The 27,569-nt window shown below is 38.2% G+C and overlaps 1 protein-coding gene across 12 annotated transcripts in view; it reads right to left on the reverse strand.

The window, feature by feature from the left end:
• GREB1 (growth regulating estrogen receptor binding 1) overlaps nt 1–27,569 on the reverse strand; it is a 102,732-nt gene that overhangs the window by 42,965 nt on the left and 32,198 nt on the right. For 9 of the 12 annotated variants that reach the window (XM_075497933.1, XM_075497935.1, XM_075497940.1 and 6 more), the window contains 7 exons: nt 18,441–18,597; nt 11,810–11,932; nt 10,874–11,050; nt 4,062–4,244; nt 3,602–3,745; nt 2,170–2,295; nt 137–259 (listed from right to left, as the gene is read on the reverse strand). In XM_075497933.1, coding sequence (XP_075354048.1) covers nt 137–259; nt 2,170–2,295; nt 3,602–3,745; nt 4,062–4,244; nt 10,874–11,050; nt 11,810–11,932; nt 18,441–18,597 — 1,033 coding nt within the window. The remainder of the gene's footprint in view (nt 1–136; nt 260–2,169; nt 2,296–3,601; nt 3,746–4,061; nt 4,245–10,873; nt 11,051–11,809; nt 11,933–18,440; nt 18,598–27,569) is intronic. The other 3 variants (XM_075497937.1, XM_075497941.1, XM_075497942.1) reach the window with 3 other exon arrangements.

The following is a 27,569-nucleotide window of genomic DNA, read 5'->3' on the forward strand; positions in this document are numbered from 1 at the left end:
ATGAGAATCCGCATGCATCTTTAAAATATTGCCTCTTTTCCCCCATTATTTTCTGAATAATGAAACAAATTACCATTTTTTACACAAATTTACCAAATTACCAACCAAGGTTACCATTACCTTGGATATAGCTTACCATTTTTAATTCTGTTTGGAACCTGTGGGTTGAGCTGCAAGTTCCAAGTTTCAGTAGATGATGGAGATTCTGGTGACCAACCTTTATGGCGCTTTTTTGGAGGCCCTGAATTTGTTAAAGTGCCTGAATAACAGTAATATTTCAGAAAAGTATTAGAATAAAATGTATTCAGTTTTGCGCATGGTAATTCAATATGTTTTGATAGATTGAATGTGTGCATTAAGTACTGTGGTAGACAGGGTCAACTCCATTAATATAATCATTTTTCATTGTTTTTATTTTACTTTGCTACCTCCTGCTTAAATTTCTCAGAACTTTCTGGAGCAGAGAACTTTTAATTATCTAGGCAGACTTCACTTATTTTATACCAATGTTTACTTTGTACTAAGACTAACATACTAATAATGAGACATGTACTAAGAATGCTTAGAAGTGTTAATATTTTGAAGTCAACACTGTGGGCATTTTGCCCCTTTTATTTCTGAACACATGACACAGTGTTTCATGTAACTTGTAAAATAAAATTCTCAAGGGTTTCAGGATAATAATTCAGGATAATACAGATCTGAGTTCTTTTCAACAATTCTCCCATTTAGAGGATTTTTGCCACTTCTTGCTGGTTACCATCTTTGGTTTTATGATATTCCATATTAACTCCTGGCAAATTAGTTCTGCACTTTCCTCCTATCCACGTGTAATTCCAACACCCTTGTCTGAAAAACATAACTTTCTCAGAATTTTTCTAGGAGCTCCTGATGATTAATTTCTTGAATTTTCTTTCATTAATTTCTTGAATCTTCTTGTGCATGCCTGCAAACGCATAGAATGATGAGCTTCCACTAACATCAAGTATTTCTAATTACTGAGAGTCAACGGTCCTCCAGGAACTGCTCAGCATCTTGCAGGATCGAGCTATTTCTATCTCTGGACATGACTATGCAGAGGTCGTAGCACTACTTCACACTGGCAGGGCTGTATCTCCTGGCAGAATGGTTAGTCCCACATAAAATTCAAGACAAAGTAAGAATCTTATATAAAAAAGGGGGGTTGAATATTGCAAAAGATATTAAAATTAAAAATAAACCTGAAGTCTTCAGATCTAGAATAAGACCGTTCACTTGCAGAAGACCTTTATGTACAGGTTTGCAAGGACTTTGTCCTTTCAAGGTTCACCACGGGAGGGCAGCATTGAGCCATTTGTGCTACACATGCGCTCGTTTGGTTTCCTGGCATAATGTGACGAAAGTCACAAGATAGAGAGAGAATTTTTTTATTTGAAAATGCCGTACTCTTTCCCGCAGATATGTTGATATGTGAAAGTCATCCATCTGCAATGACTTGGCAAGAATATGTTGCTGCATGGAGGAAAGAGATCAAGAACCTGAATGGGCAGAGGAAAAGAGTTTGGCTGTGATGCCAGCAGGCAAACCGGGGAAGACTTACTCTAAAATAGAGCTATAGCATGTTTCTAGCCATAGTGAAGAATAACTTTCTTGCTTAAACAAGCCAGTGACACAGAATACACTTTGTGACAGCAAACGATTAACACAAATCATGATAATAATGGCTCAGTGAGGACAGTTTCTTTAATTTGGAGCCAGTTGTCAAAGTCCAGTGCTCCATCCCAAGGTGAACTGCAACATAGGAATTATCCTATGAGTGATTACTGATAAATCTTTCTTAATTCCCTTCACAAAACCCATTGGTGAGATTGATGCAAACTGACACATTCTTTAACAACCTGGATTCAGAATCTAGTCTGTACTTCTATTAAATGAATGAACTGTAAATATAACAAAAAGCTTCCAATTAATAATCTGAACTGTAACAAAGCTATGGCTGAAAACAGATAAACATTTTTTTTTCTGAAAATTAACATTTAAAAAAGTGTTATGGGTAGAAAGGACTTGGAAGGGAATAGTAATTTCTATTCATACCGGAAATTACGCTCCTGATATCATTTGTTCAATGCTTCTATTATACCCATGGAATATAGAGTTTAGGGTTATTAAACAACAAATCCATACAAATACCTAACACCGAAGGTCTTGTCAGAGCAGCCAGGTTATTTTTCACCAGCTGTTGTTTAGGCGATTCCTTGCCATTATAAACTGCTGAGCTGAAGGCTGCTGTTGAAGGGATGTGATCTATGGCTGCAGCTGGCAAGAAAAAAACACAGTATTTACATTAACCATTTCTATATCAAGATCCCCGGTTGCTATAATAAACTGATCACTTGATCATTTACTTTAATAGAGCCATCAGGATCTGCTCAGAGTAAATGCAATGCTGAATAAAGCAAACCCACTTCTGATCTCAGACCAGATTATTTGTGACTCCCAATTAAGTGCCTGGGTAAAACCTAATTCTGCAGTTAAAGACGTATGTCAGATCCTTTTGCTTCTTTGCAGGTGGACTCTAGCTCTTACATGAAGTTTACTCAAGAACCAGCTAAGAGAGTGAGAGAGGTTATTTAAAATTTACTAAAAATCTCCTAAGCCTCCATTCCAATTTGACATCCTCTCTCCAAGCTTCTTTTTAACTATGCTGCATTAAAAAGAGAGGTTTTCTCAAGCCTAATATGCTTGTAATTGATGTAGCCTTTTTACATATGTAACCTCTGACAAAAAGAATGCCAATCTGCTATTATAAAGAGATTAATGCTTTGTTCTGGAGGGGTACCAGTATTCCAGATCACAACTATTTAACAGGCTTCTATCTCACAGAGAGAATATAACCACCAACAGATATGCCTCAGTTCTCCTGTGCGAATCTCCCTAAGTCACAAGACACTAAAGAGCTGTTTTCATTATGAAGGAGCTCAGAGAGATCACTCTAGCCTCTATCATCCATCACCTTTCATTTATGTCAAGCTAATGGAAATGTAAATGTTTCAGAAAGAATTTTTAATACAAAATGTTACAGATATTGATCATTAGTTTTTTTTTTTAATATTAAAGCCACTTTTCTCAGCAGAAGAAAAAACTCAGAATCTCTTAAGCTGATGCCCATATAATGCCTGCAGTAAAGAGGATTCTGGTCATAACACAAAATAGTCTGGATCAGAAGAAAAAGCTGAAATGACACTGGTTCCTGTAACGTTTGTCACCTGTGACCAGACAAGCAACAGCTGGAGGAATGTAATACCTATTCCCAGCAACTTTAAAAATAATGGCTTTTAAAAAATGTTGGCTTGCCTTAGCTATGAGCAAGCTGCAGAACACCTATTTTATTATTTGCTAACCTTTTATACATAGACCTGAGGGGAGAAAAATGGACAGCGAGAAGCCTTCAAAGTATGATTGCTTTCTTCATTCGCAATATACCTCTAAATGTATTCAACTTGGTTTATTTTGTGTGGTCGCGTGCTTATTTGTCCCTCCATTCACCCAACACACACAAAGGCGCGTGCGGAGAGGAGCAAGGGTGGGTGGTAACGCAGCGTGTTTGCCTTCTAAGCGGTACCTGTTTGCTGAGCCCCAGCTGGAGCACTGGGGTTCGCTGCTGGGAGCGGCTCGCTTGAGGTGCTTCCCGAGAGACCCGAGCTTTCCGGCAGTTGGAACAACGTGCTTGAGCAGGTGCTGGATGAAGACTGCCGGCCTCTGAACTCTTAACAAAAAAGAAACTTCTTATCCCCTGACAACAGCGGCATTTGCTTTTTCTCTGCATATTTGATTTGGTAATTTCACCCGTGAATTACTTAGAGGCTACGGCACTTGGAAGGGAGGAACCGATGTCTTCAGACGTGCCATCCTCATATTAGGTCAGTCAATTGCTTTTTACGGCTGCTCTAGTAATCACCTAGCTTTAAAGAGTCTTTCTTTCAACTGATCTGTCTTAGGTTTTACACGGACGCCAGTCCCTGCGATAGCTAAGCTTGGATGATGAAAACCAGAGCTCGAGGAAGACAGCTTCATTATCTTACCTGCCCCTTTCCAGCAGATTACAGATCCTTTGGTCAGAGCTCCCTGTGCATTCCTGACCAGATAATACTTTAAGTGTTTCTGTTTCTTGGGCTGAGTGGTCAGTTTAAGATTAATGTGATTTGAGAATTCTGTAAAGTAGCAGAAACCCTTCTTGCCACAGCCAACACAATTGCCAGAGAAGCCTGATAAAATAAACAATACACATAATCCAATGAGATAGGTGGGTCACTATTAATAACATTCAAACATGACTCTTTCCTGGAGAAAAGCTGTATTTATGTTTTTTTTCACAGAGTGAACTTTTTATTAATATTTTCCTCCAAAAAAATATTACATCAAGTCCACTGTATTGCACTTTGGCCACCAGATTACAAGAACAGAGCCCCACGTTTACAGAACATTTAAAATAGGCCATATTTTTCATTTTCTCCCACCAGAAAAAGATCACGATTCCTATTTATTACCTACCTGTGAAACATTAAACCAAGAAGTTGCTGACTGAAGAGTACTGAATCACATGCTTAACCCCAGCCCTATTCAACACCACAGAAAGTACATGCTTCACTCTTGTTTCAGCTTTCACTGAAATTAAATATGCAATTAAGTCTCAAGAAATTAAGTATATTTAATCTATTATATTTAATTAGATCTAAGTATATTTAAGTACCAAGTTCCTACCACAGATGCATTTCTGGAGAGGAAAAAATACTAAAGCCTTCCCGGGCTATTAATTTAAAGTAGCTTGCTCAAATTATGGCTGGATTGTGTTAGCACTTCACAGCAGTTTAAACTATTTATGATTACGGAAACAAAGCGTCTGCAACTTTATAGACACGACAGAGACATAGTCCTTGCACATAAAGAAGCTTATTGTACTAAGGCTAGATGGGGCATTTCCAGGGATACTGCCATTTCCTCTCCTTCTGAGATACACACTTTGAGCCTCAAAGAGGGGCTCACGGTGGTGATGTCATTGTCACCGTAAATAAAGGGCATGCCTTGCACATCTGACTATCTGCCTTTTGATTCTTAAACAACTCTTTTTGTCCATTTTCCAAAGTATTTCCTAAGAACTTTTCATCTTGCATCAGACCAATGCAACTGTCTGAAAATACTATCTACAAAGAAATCCTATAGTGTGCAATTAGAAGATAATCTTCCCTGTGGAAATTTTCTCTCTGCTCCCTACACATGACCTGAAGCATGAAGTTTTCTTTTATTTTAGTCATATCTAAGGAACATTTTTATGTGTCATCACAGGAATTGAAATGGAAAGGGTGTGTTCAGTGAATTGGAAGGTGGCAAAAATAGAGGAAATATATTTCACATAACCTATGGACAATAGCATTGGAAATAAATAATATAACTGGAGTAAAGGATCAATAATATGGTAGATAAAATTAAGACCCATTTATGAAAAGGATTCTTTCAATCACATATTTCAAGTAAATTAAGTTTTAAAATTAATGGTCAGTACTTTTTGCCTTCTGTGAAATACAAGCACTGAAATATAATGCTTTGTAAACACTTGTTGCTTGGTTTACAACCCAAGCACTTTCATTAGTTTTCAAATGGCTCAGAAGAATTTATTAAAAACCTAAGTTCATGTGGAAATTGTTCCGGTATCCGTGAGAACAAGTGGCTACCAACTATTGAAAGCTGCCTATTATCTCTCTGATCCTGGTCAGTGGGATGATAAAGGTCATAATGACTCATAAAATCAGGACAAGTCATGACTCTGCAGAATCCTCTGTGTTATATCAGTCAGCACAAAAGCATCTGTCTAACATCACAGAGCCTTCAGTAGCTGCAATAAAAGCAACAACAAAAGGAAACAACATTAGAACGGATGTGGCAAAAGCTGTAGAGTTTGCATGCATTTTATGCAGATTAAGAAATCATGAAAAATGCTTCTGCTGGTAAATGAAAACTTCCCGTACATTTGGCAGCACACTGAGCATGGCCACTGCAATTTTTGCCTGGTTGCCACTTACAAGCCCTTAGGTGTTTTCAAATACAAGCATGAGGGGACCATTTCCAGAAGTAAAATAGAAGTACCTGTACACTTCTTAGGTTTTATCATTTTGCTGAGAGTGACCAGCAACTTGCCAAAGCCACAGGTAGAAATATTTGTTCAACAGAAGTTGGACAGTGGACATAAAATCTTTTCATGTGGACTTTAGATCAGTCATTATTGGTAACTTTTGTAAATCATCCTATGTCTAAACCAGATTTTGCAATAACTTCTACTTGAAATAACCTTTTGCCCTAATCACCTATTTTTACCTCTGTGAGGTCTACTGGAAAACTAGTTGACACCACATACAGCATACAGGTGAGGCCTAGTAAGGATTAAACAGATCTAAATTGTCCACTTGTTTTGAAAAGTCCTTGGAGAACGTTTTAGAAGTTTATTTTTTAATTTTCCTTTTAAGTGAAACTATCGTCTTTCACCTCAAGCCTCCCCAGTTCCTCTGAGTCAGACTAAGAGTCCTTTCTTGCAAGGTCCGACCAACACCATTTTTCATCCCATTCATTCTGACCGACACTCTCATTGATGGCAGCCATTGCTCCGTTAATACAGCTCAGCCCTGACATCACAGATAGGACATAGCATGGCCTTATAATTCCAATACAATAACGTGCTGTTCAATCATTATCCCTGCAGGGCTCTGCCAACCTTGCTCAGAGCACTTTATGTAGCAGATTGAGTAACACCAAGAGCCCAAACATGTCATCATCCGCCTTTCTCTGCATGCCCTGTTCACGTGCCATAGCCCGAGGCAGCAGCTGATAGAGGGGAGAGCTTGTTTCATAAACAAGCTGCATTAAATATTCTTCCATACATTATAGAGAGGACAAAGGTCAGGGGAGTCGGGGCAGCCATAAGGTGACTCAATATATCTATGTCATGGGATTGATTTCACAGGAGAATTAGAAATCAATGCCTGGGGTTTAGGGGCTAAAAGCCTTTCACCTTTAGGTCACCAGTTCATATCCAACTCAGTTCAGTAGTGACTTAAGGCTGTTACCCTCTGAAGACTGTTTAATCAGAAGGTATTTGATTGTATCTGGAATTTTATCATATGCATTTGCTTGAGTTTGCTCACATCACAATGATCGATTGCCCATAATTTAAAAAGCTCTTCCACAGTAGGCACCTTGTAGTCAGAAGGAGGACCTTGGACTAAAAGGGTATGAAACCTGACCTACCTCCTCACTGGGGAAATGGTTCCTTTGGATCAACAGTGGGCTTGTGCTAGGGATAAAGAGAGGACTTCAGGATGGAAGGATATCCATCCAATATTTCATAGTCTAATATTTCATAATTTAATCTTTCACAAATTGGCAGAAAATTTTCTTCCTGTTTCTCTTGTAAATGAGTAACAGGCTTTTAGTTAAAGTTAATATTTTTGTGGAGAGTTGGCAGCTTGCTTAAGACAAAGAATGATTATATTTTCAACTTTTTAGCAAAAGTATTTCTTCTTTTCAGTTCTACTCATAAGAAAAAGCACACAAACACTGACAATGCCCCCCATTTTCCCCACCTACTCAGTACTACTCCATTTGAAGACTGAAGTCCTAAATTTAAAAAAACAAATGAAATCAATATGGTCAAGCTGGAGAGCTCCATTGCACGGAAACTCACTACTATTACAAAAGTCCAATAGAACACTGTACATTTTAACAGAAGCAGCCACAGTATTTTATACTACAGTGTTTTCATCTTACACACAGCTTACAATGCAAGCAAACTAATCTCTTCCTCTGTCATTCTGACCTTAGAGACCCACTGAAAAAAAAAGCATTTCTTATTCCCTGCTAGGAAAGTGGGCAGCTGTTTGGTCTTTTAGGAAGGAAAAAGATGGGTGAATAGCTGCTTTGTTTATCATGAGACACTCTCCTTAAGAGTGAGAACTGGGGAAAAAACCCAAAAGAGAAAAAACCTTTGGGAGTGTTAGCTGCTTTTATTAGGAAACAATAAATATTGCACTATCACAGAAGTGCTTCCTCCATCTAAGCATTCCTTTAGGTCGCAAAAACCTCAAGAAACAGCTTCCTGAAGGCAAAAAGCTGAATCTGTCTTGCAAAGTAGTTAAACCTGTGATCTAACTTGATTCACAGAAGCATACAAGCTACATGCTCAGACATGGAGAACTTTTTGCTTGCCAAAAATACAGTCTTTTCCAGAAAATGGGATGTTTTTCTATGGAATAACACGTCAACTGTAAAAACAAAGACACAAAAAAACCTCCAACAGAAATGACTTTCAAATCACCAGCACATATGCCTTGATGGTGGGACAACTTATTAGCATAATCAATAAATTGGCACATGCCCCAGAGGCGTATCAACAGCCCCTCATGGGAACAAGACCATAAGTCAAAAGCTGGCCCGGAAACTACTGAGACATTTCCTGTTTTCTTCTGGAATTTTTGTACGCTCCACAGGCATCTTCACAACACATGCAGGCGGACCATAAGAAATCAGGAAACTATTGGGTAATTCATTAGCGTCTTTTCCCTTCAAATAAATTCTTTTGGAAAAAATCTACAGTACTGAGTAACAGCTGCCTTACAAAAACACAGTCTATTAAGAGAAAAAGCATGAAATTAAGAAAAAGCAATGGGGTTTAAGGGTTACAAGTGATGTGCCTGTATCACCAATAAGCCTTGCCACAAGTGTGGGATATACTCTGACTCATGATGACAGATCATTTCAATTAAAAATGAATCCAATTCAATTTCCCTCTAAACTTGAAGGGACCACTTTCCATGTTGTTTCAAAAGGCCATCATGTCTGAAGGAGAACAGCCTAAACTCAGAATACCAAAAATAAGCCTTCTATACTGTCTTTAAAAGCAAGACAATAAAAAGAGCTTCCCTTCTTCATAGGAAATGTTTTCAACTTAAATCTATCAATCACAAGACAGGGGTCACTGTGTTATACTAACAGACAGAGAATTTAAAGCAAGAATGGTTCTGTCTTTTATCTCACTGTGTGTCTGAAACCCTGAGACTATTCATGTCTGCTTCTAATTTTACTTACCCTGATTTGACTTGCATCAGTGTATCAAAACCAGAATCAAATAACCATTTCTATCTACAGTATGATCTATTGTACGAACAGTATGCTATCCTCACGTCAATAAGATATAGCATGTTTTTTCATTAGATTAGGGACCAGGAACATTATTTTATTTCCAGCTTCCAGATGAAGGCTTTGGATCTTAAAGTATGTAAGTTCTTTCATATTTAGGCTTGTTATAGAATACATAAAAGTCATCCTACAGGATTACTAAAATTCTTTGCAAAATGATGTGATTCACTGGTGTTTAAGTGTATAACAACAGCCAAAAATAAGCATTTAAATGCTTTCAGGAAACTAAAATGTATTAAATAAGCAAGCTGAGGATGCAAGTAGCATAAAAACCTCCCAGTTATGTTCCTGTTGCCTTTTTCTGTTCTTGTTTAGCATGCAATTAACAAACACACTACTTCCTCTCTGCTAACAGCCTAAGGAGCTTAAGCTGTTAATAGTGCTAGCACTCAATGACTTGAGTGGTACAACATTCCTGGCTTTATCTTTAAAATGACAACACGTGGGTGATTTACAACCCTCTTAATTCTTTTACAATCACTGGTCAAATGTACTGTGACCAATCCAACTCTGCAAGATCACATGAGGAAAGACATTACTGTACATAGAATCACATTATGCACCCTCACACTACACTGTCATCCCAAATGCCTTGAAGAGTTGCTCAAACTGAGATAGCAACTGAGTTCACGTCATATCCCTCAATGTTTGTGAAAGAAAACTGTTAAAAGACATGACAAATGTTTCCTTTTTGCTATTTAAAGCTCGGGCTGGTACACAGATATATGATGCAGCAATTTTTGGTTAAGTAACTAAGAAAATAATACATAAGAACCTGAGAGTCCCTGACTGAAAAAAGAGCTCTCCCTCCGATTATATACCACTCGCCAATATAAAAACTATTCCATTTTAATCACATTAATATTCAGTTCATTCATTCACATGATTGCAGATCATCCCTATTTGGTTTGACTTGAATGAGGCTAATGGCCATCAGAAAGGCTATAAAAGAAATAGATAGAAGGACCTAGTTTTATGTCAGAAGTTAGACTTTTAAATAGATGAAAAGCAAGGAATTGGAGTATCCTACAAACAGTATTATTCAAACACACAGTATTACCTGGTTACACATATAGGAAAAATTTCAACTTATAATCATTCATATTTATTTATATTGTGTTAATAGCAAAAAATCATAGGTTAGGACCCAGAACCCATGCTATTGTTCAAACACAGTGGAGAATAATATCCCTATCTCAAAGAGATAAATCAAAAAGGTCATAAATTTTTGTAGTCCAAACTATCATCAAACTGTTTACATGTATGTAATAGCCTGAAAGTTCCACTTGACAGACCTACAGTCTGTCCACGTTAGTATTTGGAAAGCTAAAATAGAGACAGGCGCAGTTCAACTAGTCCCGTTACCAGACGTGCAGTTCCAGCAACTAGGACATAAACTGATCGGACAATGAATTCAGCCTTGGACTAATGGATAGAAGGTGATGAAGCATTTCTAATGAACTGGCTCACTCTGTAGCTTTCCAGAGCAAACACAGCCAGCTCCAAGTTGTTATCTTGTTGTGCATCACCAGTGAGCACTACTGTAGACGTGGAACGGAAATAAGATCTGCTGAAGTCACTCTGCAAAAAAAGACTAGCTATTAATTGTAGCCCACAGAAGAATCCGCTTACTGCAATCACAGACACTTACCCAACAGGGCATTGCGCCCATTGTCATCTGGCAGGAATCTTTTATCCACAGCACACACTAAAAGGTGATCAGGTAAATTTGGGGACTTTGCACCAACAAGTAAAAACCCTGATGGTACCTCAATATGTTCATTGGAAATTGAAACCAGTCTCAAATCTTTACCAGCCTGGCAGAAACCTAGAAAAAAATCAATTCAACATAGTTTAAGTTGACAAGATTTTTTTGTTTAATGCTTACAGTTGTCTTCATTAAAGAACTTCCTATATTTTTAATGAAAAACAAAGTTGTATCCTCTGAGGTCAAGGGCAAACTAAGAGATAATTTTCTTCCCTGCCTTTCAGTCAGCCATAAACAGATGCTACCAGTACAATAAACAAACTAAGATCTGAAAACGTACAGTGAAGTTTCTCTTGATGATGTTTTGCAACCTACATATTTATGGGACTATGTACAAACATCATCATAACTTAGGTCAGACATTCAAAAATGGAAACAATAGTTCTCAGTGTCTGGTGAATTTCACTAGCTCTTCCTGGGTTTTGGAATATTTTTTACAGCAGCATTGAATGAGGTACACTTTAAATAGAAAAGAACGATGATAAAGCCCTAAGAATTACCACATTCATTTTAGCAAATGCCATGCCTGCAAATTCAGCCTTTTAAAGGTCGCGTTGCCTAAGAGAACAGAAGTTCTGTCCTCATGCCAGGCATTCCAACACAAATGCTTTTCTGACACACTGGGCAAAGACCCTGTCAAATGTAAGAGCAACCAAGAGCAATCCAGCTTTATCTGGCAGGTAATGAACACTGACATTTTTAGGATTTCTATATCATATAGATTATCTCATTGTGAGGAATTATAGGGGAAATGGCCCCAATCCTACCCTTTTCAGTAGGGCAAATGCCTTCTGACAGCATGTTTTGTGCATTTCTTACCATCAGTAGTGCAACAGCCTTCTGGGGGAGGCTTCATCTGGTAAGAAACAGGAGGACTACTTGATTCTGAGCCTTCTTCCTCCTCCTCCTCTTCTTCTTCCTCATTATCTGCTCTGCTGCCTGCTACAAATTATCATAGCATGAATGACTTGGACAACAGAAAATGCTGGCAACAAACCAATGAATGAACAGGGTGACCCAGTTACAGAAAGTATTACAGCAAACTGGATTCTCTCCTCTTGACAATGACTTTACTGTTGCCAACTCTTAAGACATTTGTTGTTTCCTTAAAGCTCCAACTTCCAGTCATGCTTACAATAGAATGTCTTTCATCGAAAAAATAAAGCTTTTAGCTCCTGTGCAAAAAAAAGTTCAAAAGCATGACCCAACTGCACCTGAGAAAGTAAAAAAAACTAAAGGACAAATAAAAAGAAGCCTCCATTTATTTTTTTTTTAAATCTTATTATTTTTAATCTAACCTCACGATTTTTAGAGGCCCAGCTCCTGGTGTTTGAACTCTTGCTGATCACAACAGTGTAACTGTATCCTTTGTTTATAATATTAGCAGCCAATATAAACCCAGAGTCATTACTTCTTAGCACTTTAGAATGTCCTGGCTACGGTCCAAGTACAGATTTTATTAATTAGGTATTGACCATGTCCTTGATGTTGTACAGGAAACTGAAGAAACGGTTCCTGCTTGAAGCTAGGTTCACCACAGATGATGCCACGATGAGAACACCTAATTCTCAGGCCGTCTGTCTCCTACCAGAATCCAGAGCTCGGAGTAAGGCACTGCTGCTCCCTGTACAATGTCAAGGAAAGGCAGATGTCTGGGAAGACAATTCACAGCAGCCTATGCATGGACTGTGCTAGTCTAGGAAGCAATACTGAACGCTGGAGAAAAGAATACATGATGCAGTCTTAATTTTTTAGAGGGCTTTAGGCATTTCTCTGCTGTAAACCACTTTTCTCGTGTGTCGGCTACCTAAATCAGCATTTTTACCTGATAGCTTGCTTGTTAATAGAATCCACCTGCATATTATTGGTGTATGTTTCAGCCTTTCAACTAGAGACTGCTTCTTTTCTTCTCTCCATCCATAGGATAATAATTTTTTCATGCATAATGCAACAGCTCCACCAAAACATACTAAGCAATGACTCCATCCCCTCTTATGGCTCAGACCCACTCATGGCAAATGGGTCAAAGCTGGCGAGCAGAGGAGTGCAGCTAAATGGTAAATGGGGAGAACACTTCTACAGACAGGGCTCAGGAAAATTTCAGACCAGATCCAGCCTTACATATGACAGAGATAGGGCAGTGAACCCAGTGGGGCTTCTGTCTCAGGCTTACAGCTTCTTGGCTTCTGTAGGGACATGTCTGCAGCAAACACGAAGAGCTTTCACTGGCAAAACTGGTTGGTAAAGGGCTGCAGGTACTTGAGGATCAGCAAGGAGCCAAATAGCTGTTTGGACTTGGGCAAGTAAAATAGCAGTTAGGCTCCTACATTATTCTGTTGATCCAGCTTTTAGTCTTGAAACAGAAAAACAATGAAACACACTGCAGTCATCCTCCAAAGCTCAGTGTCAACTGGACATACTCTCTTTGCTTCAACTGACTCTGGATCAGGCACTCAGAATCCCATAGGATATTCATCAAGGATTTTTTTTTTCCTATGACCCTCCTCAGAATATCTTTTTGTTTTATTGACAAATTATTGTAGAATCAGCTAAACGAATACTACAGGATAAATGAGAATTAGGGAGGAAGCCGAAGAAAGGAAATCTGGAGTTTGAAGATTTGTCTCTAAAGGGTATTAAGACTTACACCCCAATCTAGAAGGGGATTTGAAGGGTATGTTTACTTTTAAGTATCTAAACATCAAGCTGCAGTCCTGGTGCACACAGATAAGGACGGAACATCAAACACGACTGTTTTAAGGGCGTAGTCTAAAGACAAAAATGCTGAAAGTGAACAAAGGGAAAAGTGAAGCTCTCCGCCTTTGCTATTTAAGTCAGGGGTAAGTTATGTGTTATGACTTAACCTTGACTAACATCCAAATGCAATGTGAAAGGGGTGAGTCTCCTCTCTTTCCCCGCACTGCCAGCCACGAAGTTCCTGCCTTCCTCCCTGTGCCAGCTCTGACGCTTACTGGAGCCTGTGCTGAGCCATCCCAGCTTGCTGACCCAGCAGAAAACTAACTAAGCAAACAAAAGTCACCAGGACTTTTTACTGGGTCTGTGTATTAAATCAGCTTAGTGGAAGGTCCAAAAAATGCCAAAATTGATGAAAAGGGAGAAAATGGGAACATATGACTAGGAAGAGTGGGGGGAGCAGGATGTGGGATTGTCCCCTTCGGGCAGTGGTAAACTGTCAGGTTTGTTCAGCTGTAACAGCTAATTTCACATTTAAAAAAAAAAAAAAAGATAGAGACAAGATCTGGAAGTGGAGACTAAGAAATAGGAGAGCTACAGTGCTTTCAGGTGAAAAATGAACAGAGTACAAGAGCAAATATGTACCTCTAATACACAAGAATGAGCTGCTGTCACCTGTAAAGGGCATCATTAGGGTTTCTGCCACTCGTTTTAAAAAATCTACAGTTTTTCCTTCCATTTTACTTTTAAAGCAGGGCCCCTTCAAAGAACTCTATGTTTGCATGTGTCTGTTCCACATCTTCTTTTCTTAAACACTCCCAAGAGAACACACAATCAAGCACTCAAAACCAGAGACAAGATGATGGCAAAAGCGGACTCACAACCACAGTTTTTCTGTTGTACGTTACGGAACTAGGCAGTCAGCTGACATAACTTGGTACAGCACCGTTAAACCAACAGACATGCTGTGAAGATTTTGTCCATATTTTACTGAATTTACATTTATTCCTAGATGCTATAAACACCATTGTTTGCTTTAAGGAATTCTTTTCAGTTCTCACAAAGGATTTATTAGACCTTTATGCTTATACAGTTGTGATTAAGACATTTCACATGGAAAATTCTTCTCTCCTTAAGGTATAATTTAAATATAAGTGAAGTTCTGCAAATATTTTAATATACATATAATTTTTACTCAGTGGGAGTATTCATAGGGCCGATATTATCCACAAACCAATTGCAGCATCAGGGCTTAAATCAACAGCCACAAAATGTATCGTATCCATGAACAGACAGCCTCCCTTAAATGCAGATCAGGGAAGGAACCAGTGAACCACAGACACAAGTTCGCTGCGAAGTTCACGTCAGAGCGCGGTGCCGCTACCAGAGCTGAATAGAGCAACACCCGATGGACGCCCTCGCTGCAGTGGAGCCAGCCGCCACGCTGCTGCTCTGCCTTGCTTTGCCACGCCGCTTCCGTCCTTTTCCCACTGAAGTCCCAGTGATACCAGTGGTACAGGACTTGGATGCTAACGGAAAAATAATGCTTGTCGTATTAACTTTTGAAATCAGCTTCACACCTCTTTGGCACAAACATAATACGCGGGCCTAAAAGATGGCACCCAAATGCATCTAAGAGCACAAGAGAAAAACGGAAGTAATATATTTTGTATTTGCGAAATAAGATGTGATTAGAGAATCGAAACTGTGAATGTGATTGTGATTCAAATGGGATTTGGATTTCAGCAGTGAAGAATTAGATTGAAGAGCCTCACTGATTTGCACATACTGACTTCTAATAACTGGCCATCTAGTCCATAGGTTTAATTTGCAGTTTATATGGTAATAACTAGGCAAACAGAGATACGCAAGAAACCTAAACCTGTTAGAGCCAAATAACCTTGCCTTCTATTGTAAAGAGTTGTTAATGCACATTCCTAGAAAGTTCCTGAACATCCAGACCATTTATTGGCATTTGCAGATATGTTCTGCAATTACAAAGGCTAAAAAAATTAAGAAGACTTTAGAAGACTCTCATTAGAAATGTACAGCCAGTGAGACCACAGCAAACTGCAGGCTTTTTGATAAAATGAAAAATCTAGCAAGAGGTTTGTTTAAATAATGATAATGTTTTTGGACTACTTTAAGCACTATATGAATTTGCCAGGCCTGGGGAAGAGAGGAAACACATTCGTAATAAAAAGGCAGAAAAAAAAAACAGAATGAAAAAACATACTGTTATTGGAGCCAAGGAGATCTGACATTATGTCTAAACCAACTTAGGTGAACATGGTACTTTTAATTTACACAGCTACAAATAATTTTATAGGCAAATGTAGCTGTATAAATTACTATAAAGGCATACATTTATAATATGTATGTTTTTTTCAAATCTAGAATGTGGAGACTGGAAAACCATACTCACTGGAAAATACAAGTTTGCAAGTTCATTGCAAAAAATGTAACATCTAGGCCAGAAGGGACCAACACGTTCATTTAACTTCCCTCCAAGCACACTACAGTCTCTTTTGCACAAATTATTTTTAGGCCTAAGTTATCATGACAGATATGTAATGATATTAGGTTAGTCTCAGCGGCTAAGTAAGTTTTTCTGGTTTAGATGGTCATTTATGTATCAAAAGGAGACAGAAAAATGTTTTTTAAACAAAAAAATATAAGCCTAAAAATAATACAAGTTACAACAGGTGATTGATAAAGCTTAAAAAAAATGTCCAATTGTTTTTTTTCTTAAACTGACTATATACTCAATTGTCAGGCTCTCTAGCAATTTTGATATTGTAACATCATCAGAGACAAAAATCCATAATATCAGCCTTTTTTACCAGTGGTTGGGTTTGCTGCCAAATGCTACTTCGAACATCTATAACGTGTTATCAGTCCACAAAATGGAAAGCCAAAACACTTGGGTTGCACTGACCCACTGCACTACCTTGTCTAAATTATTTATGTCTGCTTCACCATAGGAAAACACTTGCTGCACTGAGGCCCAACAGGCAGCTATGAGCAAGGACAGCCCGCCTATATCACCCTGTCAGAATGCCAGGGCCACGGAAAGGTAACAACGAGAGGGGAGGACAGGGGCTTGTACAAGACCCCCAGGATGGCTCTCTGCTTCAGATGCCTCCGGGCCCTCAGAGCACAGGGGTACATGTAGCTAGAAGTGGAAATTTCAATTTATGATGAGGCTGGAGTACATAACGCCAGCTTGCAGACCTCTCCCACCTGAAGAGCAACCTAGGAAAAACTCCATTACAGGTCCCTTCCGAGTTCCCCTTGTCTGAAACGTTCATGAAAGGATTGTTCTCTGCCAGGCTGTTGTGAGATTTTTAATTAATTACAGTTCAATTCTGTTTCCATTAACTGCAAAGAAAACAGAATCAGCCCCTCAAGGTTTGGAAAGTTCTTTGAAAGCCTTGAAAGAAAGAAGTTACAGAAGTGTGAAATCGCACTTTTGTTCCTGAACAATGCATCTGCTCCTGCAGCATCTTTCCCAACTGATGTCATTATCCATTTTGTGACATCACAGTTGGTTGCCATGGAAAAGTTTATTAAATCCTCCTAGAAGGGTTTGAGAGAAGGATCACTTTGTGTAGGGAGGAAGCAGCATATATGTTTAAACAATGAATGTATATTCATTATTATACCCTATATTAGCAAAATAAAAAAAGAAGAAATGGCTAATGATGTGTGAGCTGTGAACAGATTTACTTTTTCAAGAAATGTTTTCTCAGCTGTTACCACGAGCTAATAGTAAAGAGTTTCATCTGTGCAAAATACTTTTATCTATTACTACCTCGTGGGCTGATTTTTTTTCTGTTACTGTGGATTGTTAACCATTACGCATTTTTCATTACATATATATCTAAGCCATCTTTATGACAGGGGAAGTAGACCCGGTCAAAAGAAGTGAAACACCACCCTGGTGACAGAAATGGCTAAATAATGAAATTATTAAACATAACCTTGCACCAACATGCCAGTGTTCTGCACGCACCAGTAAACTCAGTGAAAACCACCAGACTACTGCACACAACAGCACACCAAAACACCAAATTGTATCATGAGTTTGCTTATCAGATCTATACAGTTCATTTAAACTACACTGCTTCCAAGAAAAAAGACTGAGCAAATGAAACTCAGAAAGCAGGCTTCTCTAAACACACACAAAAATTCAGTGAGAAATCCCATGTGTTAAACACCAACTTGTGCAGAGAACACATCCTAAATTTTTACCTTTGCAACCACAGAATAACTACAAATATTATGCCCAAAGTAATTATAAACCTTCTTAAAATCTAAAAATATTTCTGCTGTTCTTATTCCCAATGCAAATCAGTCTTAGCATATATCTTTTATAAATCTATCATGTGTTTACCATCATTTGGTGTATAACTTTCAGCAGTGTATGATAAATTATAGGCTAACAGATTTATGTTCCAAATCTCCAAAGATTCCTCCACACATTTAATGGAACCATTCCCAGTACTTCAGTTTATGTATATTGATAAATCTGAGCAAGCAAGTGGCTTAATTTTGTCAAAACAAAAGGCATTGCAGTTTGTATTTCTAATCCAATTCTAATACATATACATATATTTGTAGATCATAAAAAAGCCAAAGAAAAACTTTAAATACTTTTGGTTTGTATTCTGATTTGAAATGTGTGTGCTGAGCTTTGGGAGAGCAAACAGCAGAATTGTCTTTGAGCAGAAATATAAATTCCACTGCTTCCTACCTTCCAGTGATGACAGTTGCTGTTCAGCTTCCAAATACAACTGAGAAAAGATTGGTCTGGGAACTAAGTTGTTTGAGCGGAGAGAGGCCTCAATAGAATTATGCAACACTTCTTCAAACCGTGTTGTCTTGAGCTGCCCAGCGTAAGAATTTCCCATCTTCTCAAAAAAAGGAGACAAGAAGAAAAGAAAAAAAAAGATATGTCAATTTTAGCACTCAGAACTCGATCACTGCATGTTGATGTCAGACTACAACGTTTCTCATGAAAGAGAGAAGCTTCATTGTCCGCGAAGAAAGGCAAAGGAAAAGAACATTGACTGCAGCAGGCGCTGAGCAGATCCTGCTGGTAAATTACAGGAAGCTATCTAAAAGTAACAGCTTTCTGTAATTCAGCAGAAAGGCAGCAAGCTTTGACACCTTCTTGAAGATGTGGCTAGAAATCTGATTCGAGTAATTCCTTGGTTTATATAGCAACTGAGGAGATGCATTTTCAATAGTCAGCAACCTCATCTGTTAAACAGCCTTTCTGTTTTACATGATTTGAACAGAATAAATGTTAAAGGATCTGGGGAATAGCACAGTTTTGTGTATTTATCTTCGCATGGCCCATCATGGCTGAAAACTCATGGCTAAAGCAGTTCAACATATCTTTTAGAGGTGCTGTCTCATAAATAATGTAGCATTGCTGTAACTCGGATGTTGTGAAATATAATGGCTTTTCCTTCTCACCTTAAGCAGTATTTTTCCCTGTAAACATGCATTTTATTTTTTTTTTAAGAATGAGACATTATCGATTATCTATTTGATTTTGCATTTAGTTATTAAGAGTTTATTGTTAGTGAAACCACGTTAATTTACTCATTCTGTCATTGAGGAGTCAGTCTATTCCAGCTGAATATCCCATGTATTTAACTGCCGCCTGCTTTCCACAGCGAATAAAATGAACTGGTATAACCAAAAGCCATGTCAGCTTTCTTTTCCTATTACAAAGTAGCTCTTGCCCTGGGCCCCATGTCCTTTCCCTCCTCGAGTAACTGTGAATAGAAAGCATGAAATGCTTCCTGTTTGTGGTAGTAATTCCTAAACACTGAACAGCCCCTCCTCAGCCCTGGGTACCGCTTGGGAAATGAGCCTGTTGGGAAGCATCCTGGAGGAATCAGTCCAGCAAAAGACAAACCACTGTGAAACCACACGCTGCTCTTGACGGAAAAAGGGGGTTGAAAGGAACTACATACAAAGTTGACGATTTGGATATCTTTTTATGACTTGGTAAAACATACTTTACATATGTAATTATATTTTTGTATACTTGTTTGTATCATGTTAATACTATATATATAGTATAGTTAATACTATATAATATAGCATATTGCTATATATATATTAATAGAAGCACAATAAGAATGATAAAACAATGCAGGCAGCATTTAAGAACATGATCTAGATTAAAAGCAGGCACTACTGACAAAATATTCGTGTATATACACAAAATCAAAGAGAAAAGTTGCAGCGAGTAGTCCTGATGTATCCATTTGGCGAAGGGCAAATGGGAAACTGCAAAGCCTGTTAGTGACGTTCAGTGCTAATATGGAAGTGAGGATGCATCTTCTCTTCCAACGCAAAAAGCAGATTACAGTTCCCTTTCCGCATTGATAGGAACCTTCTGCCTCCTCTTGTTTTAAGTGCTGCTTCACCTACGCCAAACACAGCTGAGACAATGAGGAAAGCCTGACATCAGTATTGTCCTTAAAAAGCTTTGTCAGAGGTGTACGCAGGAAACCCACGGTCAAGCTCCAAAATGAATTATACTAAATGTTGTTTCTACACAAAAGCACTAGAAGATCTTTAGCTCTAATTCTAATCCATCTTTCAACCATTATATGACTGTCAGGTGTCTTGATATTTATTTGTCTTTGTTCCATTGATGTTTTATGTTCAATGTAACAAGGACAAATAATTATCAAGATACCTGACAGATACCTATTTAATTTTTTTTTTTAATTCCTTCCCATACTATGAACTCATATTTTCTCATGTTAGGTTGGAGGCATCTGCAGGCTCAGGGACCCATCTCTACTTTTTCAGGGGCAGGTACAATATGGGGCAGGTTCTACATGACTGTTCATCACAGTCTTGAAAGTCCAGTCTAAAGAGAAATAAAAATGCATGAACATGCTCTCAACATTTTAACATCCAAAGTTACACCTTCAGGAATGGAAAGAGCAGTCAGCTATCATCCATTCCACACACTTTCTTACATAGACCGCTTTATTTAAATACAGAGCCAAAACATGAAAAAATCATATAACATCCAGAAGACTTTTTGCGTTTTAAAAAATCACTGATACAGCACAAAGAGAATATCCAAGAGGTTGACTGCACTGGCAGAGGCTTGTCTTACAAAGGGCTGGATTCGACCTGTTCTCAACATGACCATGCAAAGCAGACCGGTCTACCTGATTTTCCAACTTATTTACTTCTTGAAAAGCTTCATTAAAGCACATGAAAAATAGGAAGTTTTTAAATTCATCCAGAGTGAGACCAAACATTCTGAGACAACTCAAAAGCATTATCAGGCACACAGACTGCTTTATGCAATGAAGGCTTACTTGCTCTACTGGTCACTATCTGGATGTAATTGTGATATTCATCTACAGAGAAAACACTGTAATATTTCTGTTCATAAACTCTATTCCATAGACACGGTCAGCTATTATTCTGTACAGTTTATTAGGAACAGAAATAGATATACCATTTACAGGGATTTAACATACTTGCTCAGGATTTATAGATCCCACTACTGGACAAAACAGAAATCCTACATTTAACCCTGAAGATGGAAGAAACCAGCATCTTATTGATGTGATGGTACAGATAAGGAATCAGTTAAGATTAAGTTATTTGTGCAAGGTGCAGGTCCTGGAATCCTTTACAACATAAGCATGTTTGTTTATCCATTGGGGTCCTAATTTAGTTATGGGACTGGGTTTGTAAAATGAAACAAAAATACGCTTTCTGGATTTGTACACCTGGTAAGCTCTCGTGTGCCTGTGGGATCTTACAGTCCCAGTGCCAAACACAATCATAAGTCCAGGAACATACTTTGGAAGATGTGGTAAGTATTGTATAGCCATTTTCGTCATCAAACACACACCACTGGAACCAGAAAATGGGCATTGCGGGAGCTTTTTTGCCAGCATCAGCCTTCGTCATTCAGAGTCCCAGTGACTCTCTCAGTTGCAGGAGAAATTACTTCTACGAAGCAAGCAAGGGAGAAGCTGTTTCTCACTAACTCTACGATGGTTGTCGCCCTCTCTTTTCTTTAAAGCTGCTCAGACTGTGGTACCTGAATTGTAAATTGCTGACTCCGTGGCACCAGGAAGCAAAGGCTTTGAGTCCTATTTTCCTGCTTCAATGAACTCAGTGTTCCCAGCCCAGATTTATGTCTCTCTTGGATACAAGTGGGTGGCACAGGCTAAACTTTCAAATGCTTGTGAAATTCCAAGCCATGAACATAGACAGGGACCAGATCTATTAAAAAAAACCCACACTGACACAGAAGGATAGCCCTCGACCCCAACTTCTGATAAACCAAAGGGCACCTCCCTATCACCCTGTCAGTTTCCATGGAGAGCATGCAGAGAAAAATAGAAAGGGGAGAAAAAAGGGAAAGACCTGGATCTGGAAGAGCTGCCTAAAACCATGACAAAAAGAAGAAAACCACTCTGAGGAACTTGGGAGCCTAAGAAACAATTGCAGATACAAATGAAGCAGGTCAGGCCAATGTCTTAGAAACCCACGGATAATGCTGCCAAAGAGAGATGCCAAGTCCAGGCATCTGACAATGAGAGTAGAAGTGCGTTAGTCAGTAAAGAGAAGAGCCCTCAAATTCCAAACAAGGAACTATCAGGATTCCTGTCGTAAGCAGGGATTACGTGACTAGGAAAAACAGGGATCTTAAGGGTTAATGTCTGTCACATATAGAGTCAACTTCAAGTTCAACTGCAGTTGAACTAGTCAGGTTGTGAAGAAAACCTGCACTATTCTGCTATGACCCTGTACTCCAGCTGCTGTGATTTAGAAAAGGAGTTCCCTCTCGGCCGCGAGGGCAGTACCTATCACGGGAGCCATGACAGTGACTGGTCGTGACCACACAGAGCGATCGCCAGCAGCAGATCAAGACGGACTGCCCTCAGCAGAAACTGCGTAAAGAATATATGGCTGCGTAAGGAGGCTTGAAAAAATAGTCAAGGGATCTAAGTGGGAAATTAGGAAGACACGGTTAATTACTAACAAATTCAATCTTCGATACGACTTACAAATTATTACAGGGGGAAAAGTTTCATATTAAGTTGCGAATTTTTTGCATTCTAAAATATAATTGACATTGCTACTTTAATATATTAATCCTTCCAGCAAAACAGTATAGCAATGGATACATTTTCCCAGTTTAAGCAGCCAGCTTTCATACTTTTGAAATGGCCTAACAGGGTAATTTCTATTGTAGCATTTCTAAGAGGAGAATGGTAAGATGTTTCCAAGCTCACTGTTACTCCAAAATAATATGTTATTGCTATGGCAAGAGGCAGTTCATCACTTGCATAAAATGAGGGGGGTTGTTTGGATGAACTATGGATTTAGGTATCCAAAAGGCTATTTATTAAAATTCGTCTGGGAGGAGAAAGCATTCTTTACGGCAGGTTAACAATTTGTTCAAAGATCAGTACCGGAAAAGTTGTTAGTGTGATCCTTTTGCTCTTTGAACATGAGTTAGATCCATCCAGTAACATCCAATATTTCTAAATATTTCTCCATCAATATTTCTAAAGCTCGGTAAAGTCTCTACTAATTCTTGAAAACCTGTATTAAAAACAACAATCTGATTAAGAAGAAAGACATCCTAGGGCAGGGACTTGTATGTAAATGTAACTATAAAAAGAAAAGTAAATTTGGAGAGAGCACAAAACCGATTCTCTTCAATGATAGTGATACATACTATAAGATCTTCCTCATGGATTCAGTTCAGCCACAAGACTCTGTAATCATGTTTTAGTCTTTTATTTCCATGAAGCTGCCTGTAATTATAGACAGTGCTTTCTTTAGCTTCGGATTTGGAAGAATAAATTATTTTTAATCTTCTGTATTATCATTTGTCTTGTGTAAAAGTGATACTGTGTGCTAAATCTGTTCCCACAGGTTATATAAAATTCTTGATTCATGAGAACTAAGAGAGACTCTTACTGATATTCACTCCCCCACCAGACTCAGCATAGTATTATAGCTTATGTCTTTACTACTAGCCTTAAAACAAGGTTACTCCATCCAAACTGCCTTTTGGGAATGGTCACTGGCCCATCATAACTTCTGAAGTGTGCCTGGGAATTGCTGCAGAGAGTGAGTGCTAGCACCAGAGCTATGCCAAGACATTACAACAGAACACTGATTTCTGGCACAAATTTGTGCCAGACACAAATTTTTCTGACACAAATTATTCCTGCAACTGTTTAATTTTCTAATACAGCCGTAGCTCACATGGGCAAAGACAAAGAAAAACTTACTCTGTCAGAAAGCGATCTGGTTGTTCATGTACCACAAAATTATCACTTGTAGAAGTAATTTTCCAAGTTTTTTATTCATTGGTACAAAGCCAGCTACAGGCATAGTAAATAGGTGGACTATTGCCAATTTCTGCAAAAAATATTAGTTTCTGGAAGTCAAATCTGTTTCCACATAATATTCTGCCAGAATGACTTGGCAGTAAGAGAGAGGAAAAAAGGGCTCAGAAGACTGCTGGTTATGATATAATACTGGAGTGTGGGAAACATGTAAATACATTTTCTCGTCTGAGATCACTTCCAGACCAATGTTTTACTATTCCTATGATTTTCATCAAAATCTTCAAAAAGGGTTTGATTTTCTGCTGTTCGTTGTACCCAGAAAGAGAAATTTTGAAGCTTCAAAAGTTGCTGAGAAATGAAATTATGATGCTCTGCTGAGCTCAACTCTATAGTACTAATAAGATTAAAATCAGTAGTCACTTATGGATCTGCTGATTGAAATCCACTTCTTCAGTGAAGTAATTGACTCCACAGCAATAAAGCTGTCAGCTCATTTAAAAGTCTCTAGTCGTTCTGTGTTTCATATATGAGTAAAGTTATGGCAATTCAATAGACCCAATTTGGCCATTACAGTTTAAAGGCAACATAAAATCTTTAACTTAAACCACAAGCTACCTTTGCCAGAAATTCCAGGTCCTTTTCTGTTACCAGATCCTAGAACTCATATATCTCCTGTGGAATTATATTAGAAATGTTATCTACAGACCAGACCAGATTAAACTTAATGGTTTCCTAATAACACCACCTTGGAAAGTAGTTCATGATTAAACACAGAGACTCTGATTAAGGTTGATGACAGGTCACAGAGAACATAATCCTACCGCCTTTATACAGCCAAGAACAATTCTGCTACTGTTTCCATAAAGAGAATATCCTGCAAGAAGACTACTCAGATCTCTCTACCACTTCTTTTTCTTTTGCGTTTGCTTTTAATTTTCATCTGATATCTTCTTTTGATTTTGAAAATCAAGGTGACTACAGACACGGGATTTCTCCTGCGTTAACAGCGAGATGATTTCCTCCGCTGACTCATGTTTCCAAGCAACAGGATGTTGGAACGAGAGCGCAGATCGAAAGGTGCCAAGCTTTCAAGTGCACTGGGAAGACTGGGAAGTGGGAAGACATCACCGAGCTTTTTTGCAACTTTAGATCCCAAGCCAAATTGCTTCTATTAATCACTGAAATCAGTTCTCTCACTCACTTCAGAAGTAAATAATAGTGAGATGCCTTTATTCTCAAGAGATTGCTGCAGAGATTAATATGGACACCTTTCCAATGAAATCAAATATATGCAATTTTCCCAATCTACTGAAAAATCAAGCCCATTTGTTAACTGCCCTCTGTGCCCTTGCAAAAAATCACACAGATCCATATCAAAAGGGATGAAAACAGACTTGGACAAATCAATGTTAAACAACCTCAATAAAAACACTATTAAAAAGCTGTTGCTTTCTTTTTTCCTTCAGGCAGATAATAAATCAAACTATTTAATGTTTAATAAAATGTTTAATAAAATCAAACATTCTTAATATGAAATTATTTCACATGCATTTTGCCTGCTGGAAAGAGAACTTCAGCTAAAAACAAGTATTTTCTTATTTTTGCTGAAATTTTTCAACTGCAAACCAACAAGCATTACTTTTGAGGACAGAGTGTTCATTTTGCAGTGAAAATGCTATAATTCATGGAGGGTACAGTAGCAAAAATAGCAAATGAATATTTTCTACAGAAAAAGGAAAAAAGAATTTCCAGATATGTCTACAAAAACAAATCATCTTTTTAAATTTCTCATACAAATTCAACTTTACTTTGAATCAAAAAAATAAAGCTTGACTAAATACAAAGCAATCTAACTTGTCATAAACCCATTAAAATACAGCTATGCTTGGAGATCCGGACTAAGGCATGTTGGCAATTTAGTGACAAGGAATCTAAGCTGTGGCAGCCTACATTGTAGTTTTCTGGGGAAACAGAAAACTCCAATTGCAACCAGATTCCTTTAATTATTTAAGGATGAAAGGCTGTTTTGGTTTTAAGACATAGTTCAGTCTTCCTTTACGACTACAGAAAACTTAAACTTCCTTCACCCTAGAAACTTTTATGCCTACTCTCAAACTAGAGTTGAATTTTTCTGACACATTTAAAGGAATGGTTTGTTTAAAAATGGCACTCTATTTTAGCTTATCTTAATATAGAATAAAAAATGCCAGACAAAGTTCAAATTGGTCATAGTAGAAAGTCCTTGGTGAAAAGTCACACATTGGATTACTAGTCAAATTTTTAAAAAATCATAATCACTGTTGGGACCGATGCCTGATAAAAACCTGTATCTGAAAAAAAAAATCAGAAAAAATCTTAATTAGACTTTTTATAGATGACTGAACATCTATTATTAACTTGTTTCTTAATCATAATTTTCACTGGAAATCTATTTTCAGACATACATAATGATAACACTGATTTTCATTTACTTGCTTTTTTGATTTAGCGTGAACCTTCTTTTCATAGACAATCATACATGTCATTCCTTAATATCCTGACAACTGGGCTAAGGAGCCAGTTCATAAAAGTAAATGTAGAGCTGGGCGATAGCCCAGTGTTGTCATAATAGTGCAGACTGAGCCTAATATATGATATGGCAATAAATACATTTAGGCAATGGCACTTCATCCTGTAAATGCTTTCACATTCCTCTCTGCAGGAAACAACGTATTCTGATGCAGATTTCTTTGATTTTCCTGCAGGATCTCATAAACTTTGCAGGTGTTACTGGAGAGAAAATCCCTTATCAGCAGCTTCCAGCATAGTTCAGCTGATATGCTTCACTATTTCTCCAGCGCAGAACCCTGACCCTATGGCTGGTCAGGCAGCTCTGCCTTGGCTCCCGTTCGGCTTTTGTGTGGTGCTTTGATCAGCTCCTGGCTTTGGATGAAAGCAATTCTTTTAGAGACCACCTTCAAACTCTCTTAAAAAAAGAATTACATGCATAAAACCAATTGAGCTTGTTAAGCAGCAGGAAGAAGCCAAGCAGAGGGAGGAGAAAGGGAGGGAAGGAGGTGCCACAAATCAGCGCTAGGAAGCGATGATCAAAGTGGCGAGTGGAAAATTAGTGAAAAATGATCCCTACGTTGTACAGGTCTAGGTCATTCCCTTTCCCAGCTCCGTAAGCGCAAAGGCTTTCTCACTGTTACCCAGGAAAGAGATACAACTCTCTTTCCAAGAATTGTCTCGCACATCTGCTCTGTACCTTTGAGTACAGCAGCACTCGAGATCTTAGAGTAAAGCAGTAGGAAGCAGGCTGGCAAGCCAGAAGGAGAAAGATTATCTTGAAATGCGTATTTTCCAAAGAAAATTCTCATCAGCACACGGAGTATATTACTCTTTCTTCCGGTTACTGGTGCTAGAGACTGTTTCTGAGAATCTTTTCAGAATCCAAAATGAATATACAGAGGGTAATCCTACACTGATTGCACAGGTTAGCTTTTGAGCCTTCCTCAAAACCAGACTTTTAT

The sequence above is a fragment of the Mycteria americana genome, chromosome 3 (assembly GCF_035582795.1).
Source record: "Mycteria americana isolate JAX WOST 10 ecotype Jacksonville Zoo and Gardens chromosome 3, USCA_MyAme_1.0, whole genome shotgun sequence".
In the NCBI taxonomy this organism is placed as follows: domain Eukaryota; kingdom Metazoa; phylum Chordata; class Aves; order Ciconiiformes; family Ciconiidae; genus Mycteria; species Mycteria americana.